Genomic DNA, 19,400 nt, shown 5'->3' on the forward strand with positions numbered 1-19,400 from the left:
GAGAGACGAACCAGCCAAGAGCTGAAAGTCTCTTTAATAAATACAAATCAATCAATCAATCGATTCCAGCTCATCATTCGCCAGTAACAGAAAAACATTCCATTTATAACTAATCAGCCAATCTGTTCTTCTTCACATGAGGCTGAGAAAATGTTGCAGCCATCTTGTATACTGACACCATAATCATAATCATAAGACTCTGCAAAGAGTTTTAATATCACATAGTTCAGATCAAGATGTAGCTCCTAAGAGAACGTTACCAAAAACACCATCTTCAGCACTCTTCTGAATATGTATCCAGATTGTTCAAATATACACAATTTCACTTCCCATTATTCCAACTATTCACGAGCAACAATATCTCGAAGCAATTCGACAGATTAGTAGAATACTTCGCCATCCCTGGAGATGCCTCAGTACAATACAATTTTGTTCGACACCATGACTCCAAAATATTCTAGTATGGTTGGTGCTGAGCGGTAGCCCAGGTGTGTCAATCTGAAGCATTATCCAATTCTTCGATACCGAAATAACTTGCTAACTCATCAGCTATTTCATTTCCAGCAATGGAAGAATGACCAGATACCCAAACAAGGTGAACAGCGTTTGCTGAATTCAGCTCCTCGTCGATTTGAGTTTGACAAGTAATACCTTACTTCGATCTAGAGTTGGCCGAAGCAAGTGCTACAATAGCAGCCAAGCTATCTGAAGTATATTATTTTGCCTATTACTTGTTGCTGAAGAGCTGATTGCACGCCGCACATAAAAGCAAAGCTTTCGGCCTGAAAACGTCGCAGTGTGTACACTGAAATAAATTTTGTTGTGGAAACTACCGATTCCAAAGTGAAATTACTAACCGTACCTATGATTCTCAACCGACAACAAAATCTGTTAAGGTACTGTTAAGGTAACTGAAATATGCTTGAAATTACAATGCATTGTAGTAAATTCAACTAAAAGCATAGTCGTCTCAACAACAAAACATTGTTATTTTTTCCAGGACACGCATTTTCAGGACTCAAATCATACAACGCTACATGCCCTCGAATCTATGGACAACCAAAGGCCCACAAGCCCAACCTACCTCTCCGACCTGTTGTACCCAAGATGACAGCCCCTTCGTATAATATATCAAAATACGTAGGCAAGATCATTCAACCAGCTATCAAAGGACAATACGACGCCAAGGACTCATTCACCTTTTGCGAGTTCATCAATTCTGTTACGCTTCCTCCGGGATATGTCCTTATATCGCTCGACGTAGCTTCCCTCTTTACAAACATCCCCGCAACGCTCGTGAAAGACAGCATCACGAAGAACTGGGAGAGAATCAAAACACACACCAACATCAACCGCTCGCTATTCCTAGGAATAGTCAACTTTTGCATTGAGTCCAGTTACTTCACTTTCGACGGCAAATTCTACCAACAGATATTTGGGACAGCGATGGGAGACCACTATCTCCAACCGTTGCAGACCTAGTTATGGAAGACTTAATGGATTATGCTGTTAGCCGACTCAACATTATCTCTCCGGTGATCCGCAAGTTCGTAGACGATCTAATGCTCGCAGTACCCAGGGATCAGATCGAAAACGTCTCCATATTCAACAGCTACAGCCCACACCTACAGTTCACGCACGAGAAAGAACAAGACAACCGTATACCATTCCTTGACATGACCATCATCCGTTTATCCGACCAAAGCATCCGCACCGATTGGTATTTATATAAAACCTATAGCTAGCGGCCGTTTCCTGAACTTCAAATCTTTCCATCCCTTTCAACAAAAAATCAACATGATCACCTGCTTGTTTCGGTATGGAATGGTTTTACAGGGGTGCTTGATCAAATCTTTATAGTTCAGCACTTCCTTGGATTTCCGGTGACTCAACTTTATGGGATACAGATGCTAGTAGAACATGTACCAAAGTAGCATACTTCAGCCATTCGCATCTTCAACGACTTTGGTGAGCTCCTGCTGGTTCTTTTCAAACCCATTATCGAGTTTCTTCTTCTTCTGCTTCTTAAGCTTGTTTAGCTTCTTGAGCTTCTTGAGCTTCTTGAGCTTCTTCAGCTTCTTGAGCTTCTTCAGCTTCTTGAGCTTCTTGAGCTTCTTGAGCTTCTTGAGCTTCTTGAGCTTCTTGAGCTTCTTGAGCTTCTTGAGCTTCTTGAGCTTCTTGAGCTTCTTGAGCTTCTTGAGCTTCTTGAGCTTCTTGAGCTTCTTGAGCTTCTTGAGCTTCTTGAGCTTCTTGAGCTTCTTGAGCTTCTTGAGCTTCTTGAGCTTCTTGAGCTTCTTGAGCTTCTTGAGCTTCTTGAGCTTCTTGAGCTTCTTGAGCTTCTTGAGCTTCTTGAGCTTCTTGAGCTTCTTGAGCTTCTTGAGCTTCTTGAGCTTCTTGAGCTTCTTGAGCTTCTTGAGCTTCTTGAGCTTCTTGAGCTTCTTGAGCTTCTTGAGCTTCTTGAGCTTCTTGAGCTTCTTGAGCTTCTTGAGCTTCTTGAGCTTCTTGAGCTTCTTGAGCTTCTTGAGCTTCTTGAGCTTCTTGAGCTTCTTGAGCTTCTTGAGCTTCTTGAGCAGCTGTGCACGAAGCGCATACACCCTCCTCCGAAGTTATAATGTATGTTAGTACCAGAGGAGATGATGATGGAGTACTTACCCTGCGAGCAGAGATGCAATATGTACAGATTAATCTGTATCATACAGATTTTTCAAAAAATCATCTGGCGTCTTGAGGAGTGCTTTACTTCTTCTTCTTCTTTATAGCTCTAGGTCCCCACTGGAGCTTGGCCTACCTCGCTTCGACTTAGTTTTCTTTGAGCACTTCCAAAGTTATTAATTGAAGGACTTCCTTTGCCTGCCATTGCATGAATTTGTATATTGTGAGGCAAGCACAATGATACACTATGCCCTTGGAGTCGAGAAATTTTTCCCTACCGGAACGGGAATCGAACCCACCGTCTCCGGATTAGCGATCCGTAGCCTTAACCACTACGCTAACTGGAGGAGTGCTTTACGTGTGGTTTGAATCCCACTCCGTGACATCACCACACACAGACTGTGGGGAGTGCACCAAGATTAGCGACATTCCCCTTGGGTGCACTTCCCCTAGCAAACGTCGATGACGGCAAGTATCATGATGAGGTGGGGCTACCTCATTGAGGAGTCGAGCTTTGGCGGAGCAAGTCACCTGCATTGCGAGGTCCCGTATCATGCCAAGTAATTCTACTGTAGCTTGCTAAGGTGGCTGAGAATGGATTGTTCCGGGGAGCTATGCAATATTCACACAGACATCACCAAGGATGCCAGATATACAGATTCTTCTGTAATCACGCAGATTTTCTCGCAGCTTTCAATACAGAATTCTGTATACAAATATTACAAATTTTTAAAAATGATAGATTATACAGATTTTTCAAAATTTTACAAGATTTCATACATATTCCTGCGAAATATTACAGATTTTTTGACAAAAAATATTGATACAGATTGATAAGATTTTTGAATAAAATTGATAAAATTGATTATTTTAGGACCCTTGACAATGCAATGTGCTCAGAATTCCGATATCTCCATTCGTTTTTGAGTTATTGACATAAATACCGGAAAGATGAACATTTTGACCATATTTTGTGATCCCAGAGGGGAGGTATCGCAATTCAGAGTCCATTTCTGGCACTTCAGGATATTAAAATCTTCAATTTTATAAGAATTTTTACGAAAATAGGGACGGCCTACTCTCCAGTTTTTATCAGTCGGGAAATTTTCTTTTACCAAATTGCAAATCGATTTTATAAACGACTTTACCCTTTGCTACAAGGAATCAATAAAAGAAACTTGGTTTCTTTTCAACAGCAACATTGTTCCATGAAATTAGTAGAAAATTATTAACGTGTAATAAATTTCAAAAGACGTCCATCTATTGCTAACATCTGGAACCTGCGCACAATCCCTCTCTCGACGAATACTGGAAACTACACATTCATACTCCCAGCAACAAACCAACAAAGCATGGCACACTGTTGCCCTCTTCCAGCTGAACCCATCGTTGGCGAATTTCACACAAGTCGAACTCGGTTGCACGCAACTTCGAACCAAGAGGAATGACGTCATACACAAAAACAGACATAATTTATTTATGTAACGATGGAAACATGAATAGCAAAGCGTAAGAAAAACAAACATTGCAACGCTTGAGGTCACTCAACACAGAACAGCCACCTTGATTGTCTGTTTCTATCAAGCGGATCAGTCATACGATACGGGTGATATTTTTGTTTTTGGGAAACAACAGTGATAAACGGTGCCAGTTAGTAAGGTAAACATCAGTGATTCAAAGAAATCTGTTGATATCGATAATTGAACCTCAGTTTCTCGCGTGAAACTGTTACAAAAATACGCCCATTCCAACTGAAACAGAAACCCATAAACACAAAATCTCCTTTAAACTTGTATGGGATTACCAGATTTTCGGAAACCTGTAGCGCACTGGTGGTGGGCCATCTCAGTTCCCAGCCTTCATTAGCATCAGCAGCATTCTCCTTGGTATTGACTCGATCATGGGACAACCACAGCGCTGATCGCGACTAACTGGATGCGTCGTCCGTCGCGCTTGCTAGACACACAAACACACATCCTCCTAGTAGGTAGTCGCAAGTCGGGAGGATCGCGACCGAGCTCTTCCGTACGCGAGAAAGCAATTCAGTCGTCGTCGGGAGTTGAACGCAAATAGCACGATCGCGATCGCAGGCGCGCGCGCGGTGACGTGAGTATCGATCAAAGTCAATCGAAGCAAGCAAGTCAGCAGCAGCAAAAGCTATAATCAAAAACAGAGGCTGCTTTGATGGAGCTCATTGCTGTTCGTGTGCGGATATAGAGTTTTAATTATTGTGCACAGAGAGTGTTGTTGGTGCTGTGATAACTATCGGAAGCGGAACGATAGCGGGGGAATACCGCCGATTATATGAGCAACAAGTGTAAGTTTTGCGGGGACTGTTTCTGGCTTTATCAAGAAGTTATTCGAGGGTGAAAACAAAGTCGCAAAAGCGAAGTCAAGTTGAGGTTATGTGCTTGGGAAGCGAGTGTTGGGTGCGATAGGTTGGGGGAAGCAGTGGGGGGACAGTAGTGATGCGTTTCTTGGAAAGATTAAAACAAAATTCGTGCTAGTGGTCGAAAAATAAAAACAAATTACTGTGATCTGTTGCGTGAATAAATGATTTCTGAGTGCAAAGGAAGAAACACTCATTAAAGTGAAAAAAATAGGTAAGGGATTCCCCATCGGGGCTAGCCCACTATGAATGAAAATACAGCGAACGTAATTGATCCCAGCAAACAAGTGAAGATCTTATCTCCGGGGTGCTCACACACAGCCGACTACGATCAATCTAGGAAAGCCGTGAAAAATAACAGAAGCTGTTTGTTCGTGTATAATGGCGCCACAGTTTGAGCAAGAACCTGCAGAACACCTCATCACAAGTTATCTGATTCAAAGGCGTTCTCTATGGACCGCTAGAAGTCATAGAATCCCTACAAGGGGACACATTCAATCGATTAAAGATGTACACCCTCGCGCCGATGCATGCAGCTGTTTCGACTCCCGTCGCAGATTGTACAAATCTGGAAGAACAATGTGGTTCATTAAATCACGCCTGCTCGACTCCCCAGTTGCTGGGGCGTCTTCACAACACGACTTAATCTATTCTTTTTCTGCTATGAATTTGCATTCGTGATGTCCCAGATGTGAGACGAGAGTCGGATATTTTTTATAACATATCGACAGATTTATGCGACGACACTTCTGGTAGCTCTCAACTCCGACCTTTGTCGAATGAGAATATTCTCTGAAGATGGTTCAAGTTTGAAGATTAAGCTCTGCTTTGATGTTTTTCAGAATAAACTTGATCTCTGTTTGTTGGGAGGTAGGCTTGTATGGAAAGGATTGCGGGGTGGACCGGTTTTCGCACATCTATTTGTAATATTTGGGCGTGTTTAGCGGTAAAGCACGAACTTTTTTGGTATTTTTGTTTTTTTTTTACGATTCGGTTTTATAAAATGATGCGATAGTTTAGAGACAATCACAATTTCCTGAGCTGCAGCAAACCATCAATGACCTGGAAACAAATTTCATTATCAAGGGCGATATGACGAGACATAATCCGTAGATTGAAGGTTATGGGCTGGTCCTGTACTTCTGAACAGCAATCAAGTAAACACTTGCTGAATCAACTCTTTGGTGAACTGATAATTGGTATGGGCATGTTCCAGGCGTTCATGATCTCGTGCATCTTTTACAATCTGTAATGTTGAGTGGTTGTCCTCTAGAACCATTATGGAACCATCAGGGTTCAGAATCAGATCCAGAAGACAACGTTCCATCAAAAGAGAATGGCACGCAACTACCAATGTCGTGAGTTCTCCATCGATAGACGACGACGAAACAGTGTTCTGATTCCGTGTTGTCTAGCGTGAATCCGTAGACTTTGGACTCACAGTGCGTCACGGAATCGCGATCAACAAGGTCGTTCGCCCAGCCCTCGTCCGAACGAACCTCCAAAAACTTTGTCTTCCTATCCTCCAATGGACTGACATAGTCCAGCCCCATTGTGCCGTCCACATATCGAAGTACCACCCCAGTGTTCCTTGTTCGGACAGGCCTGGAACTGATTGTAGAACTTCACGGATGCTGAAAAGTGCGGTCGGACAGTAAGCGATGCTTACGTCAAACTGTTCTACGGGTTCTCGGTAAGGCTTGTCAGTTCTTCGCTCCTCAATTCCCTCTTCCAACCAAACACGATTCACCATCGGAGTAGTTATGGCTCTTTACTCCACCGTTTCAAACCGTCTCAGTAGGCTTTCGGAATATTACCTCTAGATAACCTTCGTGACTTCAACGTTCCGTGGTCATTCCGAGAAACTGCTTGACCTCTCCTCGAACTTTTCGCTGAATTTCTATTTGATTGCTTTCACCATGACCAGAAATACTCTCATGATTAAAACGTCATCCACGTACGCTACAACGATGATTGTGATCGTTCGCACTTTGTTGGAATCCCAGCTTCTTGACGAATTCGTGGTACCTATTGAACATGTAAAGTATCCCGTGACTTACCTTAGCCTTAGAAAACATTAGTTGTTTATGGCCGTTCAATAAATCATTTCACTGTTCAACTGAACCGACTGTTTATCATTACCAAGACAAAAGGTTATTGGCCCAGTCCTTAGCCGAAAAGAAGCAGAAGAGCAGAAGAGTCAAGATGAATTCCAATGAAGGATGTTCCGGAATTCAAGATGGCGAATAAAATAGAAGTCGAACTGAAGCAGGAAGCGGTCGGATTACGACGCGATCCATTTCCATGCTGGTCATTGGAAAGTTTCGCGATGCGGATGATACTGATCCGCGAAGGCAGCTCAAGTGGCGTGGAACCTGCTGAAGCAGAAATCATTGCAGCTGATCTCAAGATGCAAGCGCTGACGACAATTTGCCTCATTTTGGAAAGGTATAACTATAGCCTGGTTCAAGTTGCGGCTGATGCAGCTGAAGCTTGGAAGAAGCTGTTCGAAGTTTTCCAAGACTCTGGGTTAACCCGAAAGATTGGACTCCTCCGGAAACTCACTTCGATCCGGCTCGTGAACTGTTCAAGCGTTGAAGATTACGTGAACAAGCTGATCACTGCCAGCCACAAGCTATCGACGAAAGGATTCAAGGTGGATAGCTCGTGGTTGGTGGCGATATTGCTGATAGGACTGCTGGAATGATCATGGGCTTGGAAGCTTCTGGAGTGAAACTAACGTCGGGTGCGTTCAAAGCGAAGATCCTACAATTAACATCTTGTGGGTGGAAAGAGGTCCGAAGAAATGTAGCGATGACGGGGCTCTCTACACTCGCGGGACGGAGCGAAGCACGTATCGGGATAAGCCGTAGATTCCAGAGAAGAAGTCAAAATCAGAAAAGGCTTGTTTCAATTGCGGAAAGCAAGGCCATTTCACTGCCAAATGCCCGCAGCTCGTCAAGTCGAAACCGAAAGGGCTGTGCACTTGGCTGTGCAGCATCTTCGCGATGGGAGACGATAAAAACGACGCCAGTATTTTGACTCGGGAGCAACGTGCCACATGGTGGTAGCAAATCAAGAATTCACAGAAGAAAATATCTTGTAGTACAATGAAGGAACAGCCAACAATGGTATCATGAAAGCTGTGGCGAGAGGTACTGTTGGCCTGCCTAGTGACGATGGTTTGATTAATGTCCACACGGTGTTGAAGATCGCAGACTTAGCAACAAACCTGATATCGGTGAGTACCATGTGCAAACGGGGCCACACCGTTGTATTCTCGGTAGATAAGTGCGTAGTTCCAGGCGAGGATGGTCTGGAGTTGAGGAAGGTAGACTATAACGTCTGGTCCAGCCGGATAGGACGTTTGTGGCCAACGGAATCGAGCTGTGGCATCGCTGGTTTCATCAGCTGAACGAGCCGAGTTTGAAGCAACTGAGGTATCGAGTGCCCAAACGAGCGGTTTTGGTGGATTGCGTGACGTGTTTGGAAGGCAAGCAAGCCCATCTACCATTCCAAACAAGTGAAACCCGGACATCGGAAGTACTAGAACTGGTGCACTCCGGCCTGTGCCATCGTTGGGTGACAGCCGTTATTTTGCCACAAGCGTGTCGTCGTGTATTTCCTGCGGAAGCATTCAGATCTTCGCGTCGAACTGGTAAGGAAATCAAATGTGGATAACTTACACTGAGGAAGATTACAGATGGTAGTCGAAATACGCGTATCTGTCAAAGGATAAGCAAAATAGGGCGGAATTAAAAGTTACAAACTGATTACACTCATGCGAAGAGAGTATTCTGCTTAGAGGGTTCGAAAAGTCGGTACAAGAAGAAAATCAAGATTCTTCGAACCGGCAATGGGCTAGAATACGTCAACGAAGAATTCCGCAAGAATTTGGAGAAAAATGGAATCCGTCATCAGAAGACATGTCCGTATACACCAGAGCGAAATGGTACAGCGGAAAAGATGAATCGCACCTTGGTGGAGAAAGTTCGATGTATATTGAATGAAGCGTATTTGAAGAAAGAGTTTTTGGCAGAAGCAGTGTCGACGGCAGCCTACCTGGTGAACCGTTCTTCAATCAGGTCAATTGCATGAAAAACCCCAGAATCAATGTGGACGGGAAGGAAACCAATCTTGAAGCATTTGAAGAATTGCGGATCGAATGTCCTTGTTCATGTCCCGAAGGTCAAGCGTAGGAAGTTCGATTCGAAGGCCGTTAATGGTATATTTGTTGGATACTGTTTAGATACCAAAGGCTACCATGTGTATGATTTGAACCGAAAGTGTTTCGTGATAAGCAGAGACAAAGGTCTCTGTGAACTGAAGAAATTGTAATGCCAAGAGACTGTCGTGTCTAGAGCGTAACCAACTCCGACAATGAAGAAGAAGTCAGCAATAACACATTAGAGACGTGTCCAGTGATGATTTCGCAATCCCAGAAGCTGTTTTTCGAGGGGTCCCGGAAAAAGCGCCTGTAGAGGAATCCCAGATGGCATCTTTTTGAAAATCTCAGAAGAAACTCCTGAAGGAGTCCAAGAGGAAACTTCGGAAAGAATCCTAAATAAACCCCTGGAACAATCTTATGAGGAGCTCCCTGGGGAGTTCCAATAGGTTATTCTTCATGACATCGCGAGACCTAGCTTCAAAATATTTGACAGTTCTCAAGTAATTTGACTTCTGAATTCAAGATCTATCTAACTAGCTTGAGACTTGTCCAACATTTTCAGGTTAGGTTTATTGGAGTAATCAAGAACGGGCCGTACTACCGTGCTCTGCATAGATGTCCCATGTTTATGAGATTTCCCTATGCAATACGGGACAGCAATGATGCTCACAGCCACGGAAATTACTATTTATCTGGCACCTGTTCGGATTGAGAGAAATATATCATTTTCGACACGGAATTCAAGATTTCATCAATAGTAGTCAGCCCCAAAGGATCGAACATTGAGATGGTTCCGGAGGTTAAGGAAATGGTTCTTAAGATGTATCTAGGAGGACTGTTGCCGGGCAGTGCGGTATCGCTAACAGTGCAGTACATTCTACGTGGTTCGGAGAACTACAGCTCGTGATCCTTCGCGACCAAGATGATCCTGAAATTCAGCGCAGACGAAAGTAGTGGCCGTCAACTCGTGCAGTATGCCGGTCGGGATCAACGGATCGTCAGTGCGTTTCCAAATCGATACCGGTTCCGACATCAATGATGATGACCGCGGAATCGTAGAGGAAGATTGGGAGTTCTTCAATGACTGTATCGACGGTCGTGACCAAGACAGCGAGCCGTAGGCCCCTGCAGATTGAAGGTGAGTTCACATGTGATCTTTCTATTGATGGAACGAGCTATGAACGGCACGTTACGTGTTACGAAGGCGGAGCTTCACCTACTGGGTTCCAAGATCGATGCTTTTGTATTGCGATCAGTTCCGTTCGAGTTCATCTGTATCCGCATCAGCAGTAATCTACCCAGCGTGAGAAAGCTGAAGGCGTAGTGGGCAGCTCTGGCTTGTGGTGGTCTGTTAGGTGAATGGCATTATCAGGATCTGCGAAGACTATTCGACGGGACTGAATGAAGTGCTCTAGCCTCATCAGGATCCGTTACCTCAGCCGCAGGATATTTTCGTCAATCTTGCAATTTGCACGGTCTTGAGCCAGGTTGACATGAGGGATGCGTTTCTGCGAGTGGAGGTGGACGAAGGCTCTCGTAACCACTTGACGATCAAAACGCATCGTGGACTGTACTTCGTCAGGAGTAATAGCTGCGCCCGGAGCATAATCGACACGATGTTGGTCGGATTGAATGGGGTGAGTAACTCTTTGGACGACATTGTTTTTGGCGTCGTCGACAAAAAGATCCAGGAGATTGGATTCACCATCCCAGCGGAAACGTGATGTTTTGGGAAGATTCAAATCCGCTCTCTGGGGCATCTGTGCGATCAGCACGGAATACGAGCATACCCGGCGAAACTCGATGCGGTTCCCGTTCGACGAACTCCTGAAGAGAAAAGGAAAGTTCCGTTGGACCACCGAGTGTCAGCGTTCCTTCAACTGGTTCACGGAGATTGTTGGTTTCGACCTTCTGCTGACCTACCACGATCAGAGATGAGAGATCATCGTTTCGGCGGATGCGAAAAGCTACGTGTATTGGCCGTCGATAAAAGAGGAGATCATCTAGTACGTGAAGGCGTGCAAGCACTGCTCTTCCGTGGCAATGAGTGACTGCTTCCGTGGTCACGATCAACGGGACAAGGTGGATTTCGTCGGTCGCATTGAAGGAGTACGCTACTAGCTGGCAATTGATATGCATTCAAAGTTGTGACAACACAATGGATCACTTCCACACCCACGACCCAGTATCCTGCGAAGCATTTTATCCCGGCTCGAAATGCCTGAAACGCTCGTCAGCGACAATGGGACGCAGTTCACGAGCAGCGAGTTACAGCAGTTCTATGGCGACAGGCAATCTGAAAGGTTTGTGGAGTGTGGACACGCTGAAGAAGACCCAGCAGGGGAAGGTCGGGGTTGATGAAGCGTTGGACGTTTTTGTCGACAGGTCGACGAAGGTAAATTACTGTCCGAAGCAATGTTCGACCGGCGCCAGAGCACCCACCAAGTGACAAAAATGAAGAAGGAGCTTCTATGCCGTCTATGTGAAAAGGTACATCAATAGTTAGTGGCGCTGGGCACCTGGAATGGTGTGTGAGAAGATCGTCAAGGAGACGTAAACCATCTGGATCGAGGGTCAGAGGATGGTTCGAGCATATGTAAACCACATGTCCAGTGGTAGCGGCACTACCAAAGACTAACTTACTACTCCAGGTAGCATCCGGTCTCAGTCAGCACAGCCTCTAGATGTGCTGCTGGATACGTGGAGTATTTCGTGCTAAGGTACCAGCCACAACACCATCTCTATTCCCAACGGACCTGTCAAGCGAGTTCCCGCCATTGCCACCTGTGCCGTCTACGTCCCCTACGTCTTAACTAGTTCCTCCGGTACAGCTTCCTCGAGGGTCTTCCAGAGTTAGAAGGCGTCCGGGTGGTTTGACCCGTGGTCACAGCTCAGGAAGAAGTTAGAGTCCAAATCGTGGCGGGTAATTTTCCTTGGGTATGCTCCCAATGGGTATAGAGTTGGGCATCCAGTGAGCCACCGGATTGCAATCGCTCGAGACGTGGACTTTGTGGAGACGAAGATTAAAGAAATGGCAAGGACTGTTGATCCTTATATCAGAGTTTCATTGAATTCAGTACCAGAGGATGCAGAAGATGAAGACAGCGTCGATGGAGATGCAACATCATCTGCGGACGAGTACGACAGTTCCAGAAGTGATGCGGAGGAGTCTATCCGAGATTGATGGAGCGGTTGTCGGTGTAGATCAGGTCAGGACTCGCCAACGTACGGCCTGCAGGCCGCATGCAGCTCGCGAGAACATTATGTGCGGCCCACCGCACGAACGCAGATAAATAATAGGAGGACTAATAATGCCGAATATTTAACTTTTTCAAACGAAAAAGGCTTCTTCGTCGAATGAAAGTCGTCATTCTGTCCTATCTCTGGTGAACCGGACTTGCAGGCAGTGCATGACTTCTTCTAGATCCTTCATATCGAACTTTTTCATCAGATATTACTTCAACTTCATCTTCAAACCGCGATTGTTCGTCAACATACTCGTCACAAACAGAATCTTGTCTCCACCGAAGATACAATACAAATATTTGTCTACCAACGATCGTTGCAGTTCAAATCCTCGTAATACTGCGTCCAGTTTCTCGTTCCAAATGCGGCTTGACCGTTTGAGGCCATACAGCGCTCTATGGAGTCTGCACACCTTCCCTTTCGCCTGATCGAATCCTACCGTTTGAACCATGTACAAAACCAAGTTCGCTCTGCAAAAAGGCAGTTACCACGTCCATGTCCATGCACATCGAGGTCAAACTTCACCGTCAATTAACGAATCGTATCACCGGAGAATACACGTGTTCGTAGTCAACACCTGATTTCTGCGAGCAGTCTTTGACCACCAGTCTTGCTTTGTATCACTGTATGCTTCCATCGGAACCTCGCTTGATCGTGAATACCCACTTGGTACGAATTTCCTCAAGTACTTCAAGAAGATCGGTCAACGTCCATGTTCGATTCTTGCCCAACAAAACGAATTCATCCTTTGTCGCTTGGATCCACAGGTCCCGATCAGGTCGCCGCATGACCGCGTCATAGGTTAGTGGGTTGGCGTCCATCGTACCACCGACGATCGATGGAAGAGCTTGCTGGGAGGAAAGAACATCGCCAGAAAAGGAACCGTTACAAATGTAATAACTATTCTTGTCTGGACAAGAGCGCTCCTGACCGCTGTGCCTCAACCCTTGTTGGCTTACTTCTACTGGTCTTCTTAGTTGCGGTGGGATTGCTCGAGAGATTCCTTGTTGGATTTGTCCATAAATTCCTTCTGAGATTCCTACAGCAATTCGTTCCGAGATTCTCCAAGAAATTCTATCCGGGATTTTTCTGGGTATTCATTTCCAAGATTTGCTCAAGAATGTGTTGAGAACCACTGGATTGGATCTCATGCACTCGTCGTTCTGTGCGCTCGACGATAGCATTTCGTTATGCCTTCGGTCGATACACAATCGCAAAGATTAGAATAGAAGTAATGTAGCCTCCGTGTAGTAACGTGTCGTCAGTTGTAATGTATATTTTATAGTGTTATAGTCTCCTCCAGGATTTTTTTTCGTTGTTCCTCCAGAACTTTGTTCGAGGATTCCTCCAGGAGTTCATTCTGTAATTCTTCAGGGAGCTTCTTCTGAGATTCTTCCACGGGGAAGTTGTTCAGGATTTCGAAAATTCCCTGTAGGATTCTTCCAGGAGTTTCTTCTGAGATTTCTGAAAGGGTTCATTATGGGATTCACCCAGGAGTTCTTTCTACAATTCGTCCAGTAACTGCTACACGGATTCCTTTCAAAATTCCGGGACCTCTCTAGAAATTCCTCACCGGACTCCTCTAGCAGAAGTTTCGGGAATCCTCCAGAAGTTCTTTCCGAGCTTCTTTTAGAATTCCTTCCAAGACACCACCATGAATTCGTTCCGAGATTTCCCCAGTAGTTCTCTCTCTAAGATCAGTTACTTTATCGAGTCTTATCAATATCGCCAATATCTTCTTATTTCAATAGGAATTTAAGAAACTCGCACCCTGCGATTGCACCCATAAAACCTCTATTCCTATGTAGAATTTGGAAAATTTATTACACTTTATCACTTGAATCTACTCAGCTATCGTATGTTGTTAAAATATTACTAATTTTTATCATTTTTACCATTTCAGTTCAACTTCATCAAATACAAAATGGAGTGAATGACCAAGGATATTCTGATACAGCTCACTTCAACAGTCCAGTCATACCAGCCCAGCTATGAACACCGTACATCGAATCACAGTCTTAGTCATTATCTCAGCAATAGTTCTGATAGCCCAGTCACAAGATACCACACACCCCAACCAAATCCGTCGGCAACGATTCACCTGTCCAGAGAAATCAGCAGCTTCCAACTGCAACTGCGTAGATGATTCATCGGAAACGACATTCTCCTGCCCGAACTCAAACCCAACACTGGAAGTGAACGTGCTGGACCACGCACGGGTCTATTTCAAATGCTATGACGATGCGGTGCACGATTTCCGTAAATTGCCGAATATAACGATAGGTAATGTTAGTTTGCTATCGGTGACGGATTGCACGTTGGATGAAGGCCGACCAATCTTGGAGACGTTTGGATTCCTGGGGGTGACGAACGTTAGGAATCTAGGGTACTATAATTACAAAAAAGCCGTCCAGTACAACGCAGGGTATTTTGAAGGACTTGAGCAGTTGGAAAATCTGACGCTCTCTAGAGGAGTAGAGAGCCTTGAAAAGGATACGTTTTCGAGGTTTCACAATCTGAAAAGGCTAACCATCGACCACAACAGTTTGGACTTGCTGCCAGGTACATTTGAAACCTTGGAGAACTTGACCTATCTCGGTCTAGACTACAATCAAATTAATGAACTCAAGCCGGGTTTGTTCAACGGCCTGAGGAACCTGGAAGCTCTTTCACTATCTTTCAACAAGATCAAGAACCTTTCGGCAGGTTCGTTCAATGGCTTGAATTCCATTCGAATGCTGAACCTACGAGTCAACTACATAGAATCATTCGATGTTGAAACATTCGCTGAACTGACGGAACTCTCCCGGTTGGAAATAACGCTTAATCAGTTCGCCAGTTTACCGAGTGGATTATTTTCTCGGAATGCAAAGCTGAAGACCTTGATCCTAACAAACAATAGAAAATTAACAACGCTTCCCGAGGAGTTGCTAGCAAATCTACAGAAGTTAACCATCATTAATTTGAGTCATAATGGAGTAAGGCAGCTTCCGCAATCGTTATTCCGTGGATCATCGGGAGTCACCGAGTTGAATCTAGGCAACAACCGACTGGAAAGCTTACCAGAGGAACTGCTGAGCGATCAACATCAACTGCAGGTTCTGAAACTCGATCACAACCAGTTGGAATCGATTCCCGAGTTTTTCTTGGAAAGAAACGTTGAGTTGCAAAAACTCCATCTGTCACACAACCAGCTGAAGAGCTTATCAGAGTAAGTTTTATTGTTCAATGAATAAAAATCGAAAAAAGTGCATGACGATTTCTTTCATTTTAGGAAAGTGTTCAGTAAACTGACAAACTTGAAAGAGCTTCACCTCGAAAACAACCGACTGCTGACCATCCCACAGTTTGTTTTTAGTGGTACGCCTAAACTGGAAGAGCTCTACATGCAGAACAATCTACTCGCCTGGCACGAGAACAGTTTTAAACACGAAGAACTAAGCTTTGCTGAAAACGACAACACACCATTCCAGGTGCTAACAAAGCTACGAATCCTGAATCTGAAGAACAATAGCATTTTGACGATCTTTCAAGATTGGTACATCAATAATCTTGAACTACAAACCCTGGACCTCAGCTTTAACAAAATACCAGAACTTAGCGACACGCAGCTGCAGTTTCAATCGAACATTACAATCAATCTTTCTAATAATGAAATATCCCAGATTGTTCTTTTGTATGATTTGAAAATGCAACCGAGTCAGACCATCAACGTCGACCTCAACAATAACGCTCTGAACTGTAACTGCAACATACTGAAATTTGTTCAGTTGATTCAGTCCAAGTCAAAAACTGGACTTCAGTTCACCACCGATCAACTCCACTGTGCTGAACCTTCAAACCTTCGAGATATCTCCATTGACCACCTACAAACCAAAGACCTGTTGTGCGATTTTAAATCTTCAGAAGACTGCCCAAACAAATGTCAATGTGCTATGCGACCCCTCGACTACACAGCTATTGTTAACTGCTCCGGGCGCGGACTTACCGAAGTCCCAGAACTGCCAACGCCTTCAAAGCTTCATGAAAGTTTCAACAGCCTTGAGCTCCACATTGAAAACAATCTGCTAACCGAGCTCCAAAATCTAACTGGGTACCGCGAAATATCCCAAATATATGCCAGTAACAACTCCATTCGAGAGCTTCTCCCACAGAACATACCACCCAGTCTTCGATTCATGGATCTCAGTCATAACAAACTACAAATGATCGACGATCAAACGCTGATAACGCTGAACCTGTCCACCCACCTCGAAACCCTTCAACTTTCTCAAAATCAATGGCTCTGCGATTGCCCGGCGTCTAATTTCCTCATCTTTGTCCAGCAAAACTCTCGCCTGATCTCCGACATGTCCGCAGTACTGTGCCACCCATCCGGCAGATCCCTCGACTCGATCACCGTCAACGACCTGTGCTACAAAGACTACACCACGCGTATCATAATCAGCTTCACGGTAGCCGCTTTCGGACTACTAGTAGGACTGATCTCCGTCCTGTTCTTCCGCTACCAGACGGAAGTCAAAGTGTGGCTATTCACGCACAATCTCTTCCTATCGCTCATAACCGAAGAGGAACTGGACAAGGACAAGCTGTACGACGCATTCATTTCCTACTCACATCTGGACGAGGAGTTCATCGTCGACGAACTGATCCCCAAGCTGGAAAACGAGCCGATGAACTTCAAAACCTGTTGGCACGTGCGGGACTTCATGCCCGGCGAGATGATCATGACGCAGATCATCAAATCGATCGAGGCGTCCCGCCGGACGGTGATCGTGCTGTCGAAGAACTTCCTGGAATCGAGCTGGGCCAAGCAGGAGTTCCGCCAGGCGCACGTCCAGTCTATGGAGGAAAACCGAGTGCGGGTGATCGTCGTCATCTACGATGACATCGGCGACATCGACAGTTTGGACGGGGATCTGAAGGCCTACCTCAAGACGAAAACCTACGTCAAGTGGGGCGATCCGTGGTTTTGGCAAAAGCTACGCTACGCAATGCCCCACTCTCTCAAGGTGAAAGGAATTAAGTCAGCCGTGTCGGAAATTAAGTTGGAACAGGTGAAAACCATGGACGCACCGACGGCTGTGTAGCACTTGCCTGGTTCTGCTCGGTAAATCTGCTCTGTACGGTGCTGTGTGCGGGGGTCAAGTTCTCCGCATAATACAACAAGATTAGTGCAACACTTACGTTTGCAATAGCTGCTCCCCAGCTTGCTGATGTAAGTATTGTCCTTGTAATGTTTGTGAACTGTACGAAGCAGATTTAAAGTGTATGGACTATTCGAAAATACTCAACGGAATCCTACAAAAAAGCTGTCGTCATAGTAAATCGCTGGCAGCATGAGTTATGCTGAACAAAACTAGCGAAAGCAATCTCAGAGTGGTCGAAATGCCAAGAAATGATTCAACGGATGTTGGAAAGGATCAACTCAAATTTCCGCTTTACGATTTATCCGTAAGTGTCCTTAACAATGGTGCCCTTTAACTCTCAGAGTATGAATGTGCATAGCATATACTATTGAAATCCTTGTGAAATGCATTGAAGCACCAATAAAAGTAGTAGCTAACTAACATACTTTAATCAAGTGAAGACGTTTCAATAGAACTATAGACTTTCGTGGAATTATTCGTAAATCTTTACCTACATCACTGTAAAAACTCCGCACTTTTTAGGTACTCACTGCAACACACGATTGTCAGAAATGAAAACTTTTCGCTTTAATACAAGATCGAATACAAGCAATCACATTTTTATAGCAATTAGTGCCTTATCTAAAAGCGCCATAATATAATAAGCCATTAAGTACAAAACTCTAAGCAATCTGTAGAAGCGTATATCATTATAGTTTTTTTTATATTTTATAACGTACTTTGTGAAGATTGTTCGCTAGAAAAGTAATCCCAGAAAACTATACAGCTAACTACGGAAGAGTAATCTATGGAATACTTGATCGGGACAAACATCCATCTCAAACAATAGTGGATGGAACAACTTTTTGAAAAGTCTTGAAATCTCGCTTAAAATACATAATTATTATTGTTTTATGATGAATATTTTCAGCCGAAGGCTGATGGTTCTTCTATTATACCCATTTTAACTGACCGTATTGGTTTTATTCAGTGAATAATGTTAAGTTTCAAATAAAATAGAAGATGTAATCTCTTAATCGATTGTATTGTTAAAATCCTCCTACAGATGTTGAATAAAAATGATGATGAAATGTTCGGTTGGATTTATTTGAAGAAAAAAAATATCCATATTGACATACACTACCCGCCATAAATATGGAATCGCCTATTGCAACACTCATACTGAATATTGCAGCACCCAAAAAAGTTTGGCATCACCCTAAAATGTGATTATTTCAGGTCTTTGAGGCACAAATCATTTATGGTTCTAGGTTTACTATATTTTTCCTCCTTATTTTGGGTGATGACAAACTTTTTGGGTGCTGCAATACTGAGTATTGCAACGTTTCCATATTATTGGCGGGTAGTGTATATTAACAGTGAATACTGAGGATTAACAGTGGGTACTGTAGAACTATCTTCTCGTTGACACACAGCTACTGCTTGAATCACACACGGGTGTCTATGTCTACACATTTCCTTGGAGCGCTTGTTTATCCTCTTTGAATGCTATTAATCAGCTCTGGTAGTCTTCCATCACTATTGTCGGTTAGTCTTGGTGTTCGGTAATAATTCGTAGTAACTGTCTCAGCCAGTGTGCTCCTTGGTACAGTTCGCTGAGCGTTGAAGAATTAGCAGCTGACCAGCGAATCCTGCAGGTAGTAGTTTCTGCTGTTCTTCAGAAAACTTAAGGTGATACGGGACAACGTGTTATTTTTATATTTTCTCTCTCTTTCAATTGCCTCGCGATTTTGAAGATGGTAATTTCGATTTCTATCGCACAGAAGAGTCTGAAAATCAATCAGCATATGCCCTG

At 44.2% G+C, this 19,400-nt stretch overlaps 2 protein-coding genes across 4 annotated transcripts; one reads left to right on the plus strand and one right to left on the minus strand.

Moving 5' to 3' along the window:
- Positions 1-1,940: 1,940 nt before the first annotated feature.
- LOC134288301 (uncharacterized) lies at positions 1,941-6,594 on the minus strand. The gene is made up of 3 exons (XM_062852698.1): positions 6,483-6,594; positions 5,558-5,609; positions 1,941-2,595 (listed from the first exon to the last, which is right to left on the minus strand). The coding sequence occupies exons 1-3, from the start codon at positions 6,592-6,594 to the stop codon at positions 1,941-1,943; spliced, it is 819 nt and encodes a 272-aa protein (XP_062708682.1).
- Positions 4,170-18,675, plus strand: LOC115253652 (protein toll-like). Of its 3 annotated transcripts, none has more exons than XM_062844404.1 (3): positions 4,170-4,311; positions 14,359-15,666; positions 15,730-18,675. In XM_062844404.1, exons 2-3 carry the CDS (start codon positions 14,447-14,449, stop codon positions 17,543-17,545), a joined length of 3,036 nt encoding a protein of 1,011 aa, XP_062700388.1. In that variant the 5' UTR covers positions 4,170-4,311; positions 14,359-14,446; the 3' UTR covers positions 17,546-18,675. The 3 variants fall into 3 exon arrangements, with proteins under 3 accessions (XP_062700388.1, XP_062700387.1, XP_062700389.1); XM_062844403.1 differs by lacking the exon at positions 4,170-4,311 and adding an exon at positions 4,676-4,969; XM_062844405.1 differs by lacking the exon at positions 4,170-4,311 and adding an exon at positions 5,103-5,255.
- Positions 18,676-19,400: the final 725 nt, after the last annotated feature.

The sequence above is a fragment of the Aedes albopictus genome, chromosome 1, assembly GCF_035046485.1.
Source record: "Aedes albopictus strain Foshan chromosome 1, AalbF5, whole genome shotgun sequence".
Lineage (NCBI taxonomy): Eukaryota > Metazoa > Arthropoda > Insecta > Diptera > Culicidae > Aedes > Aedes albopictus.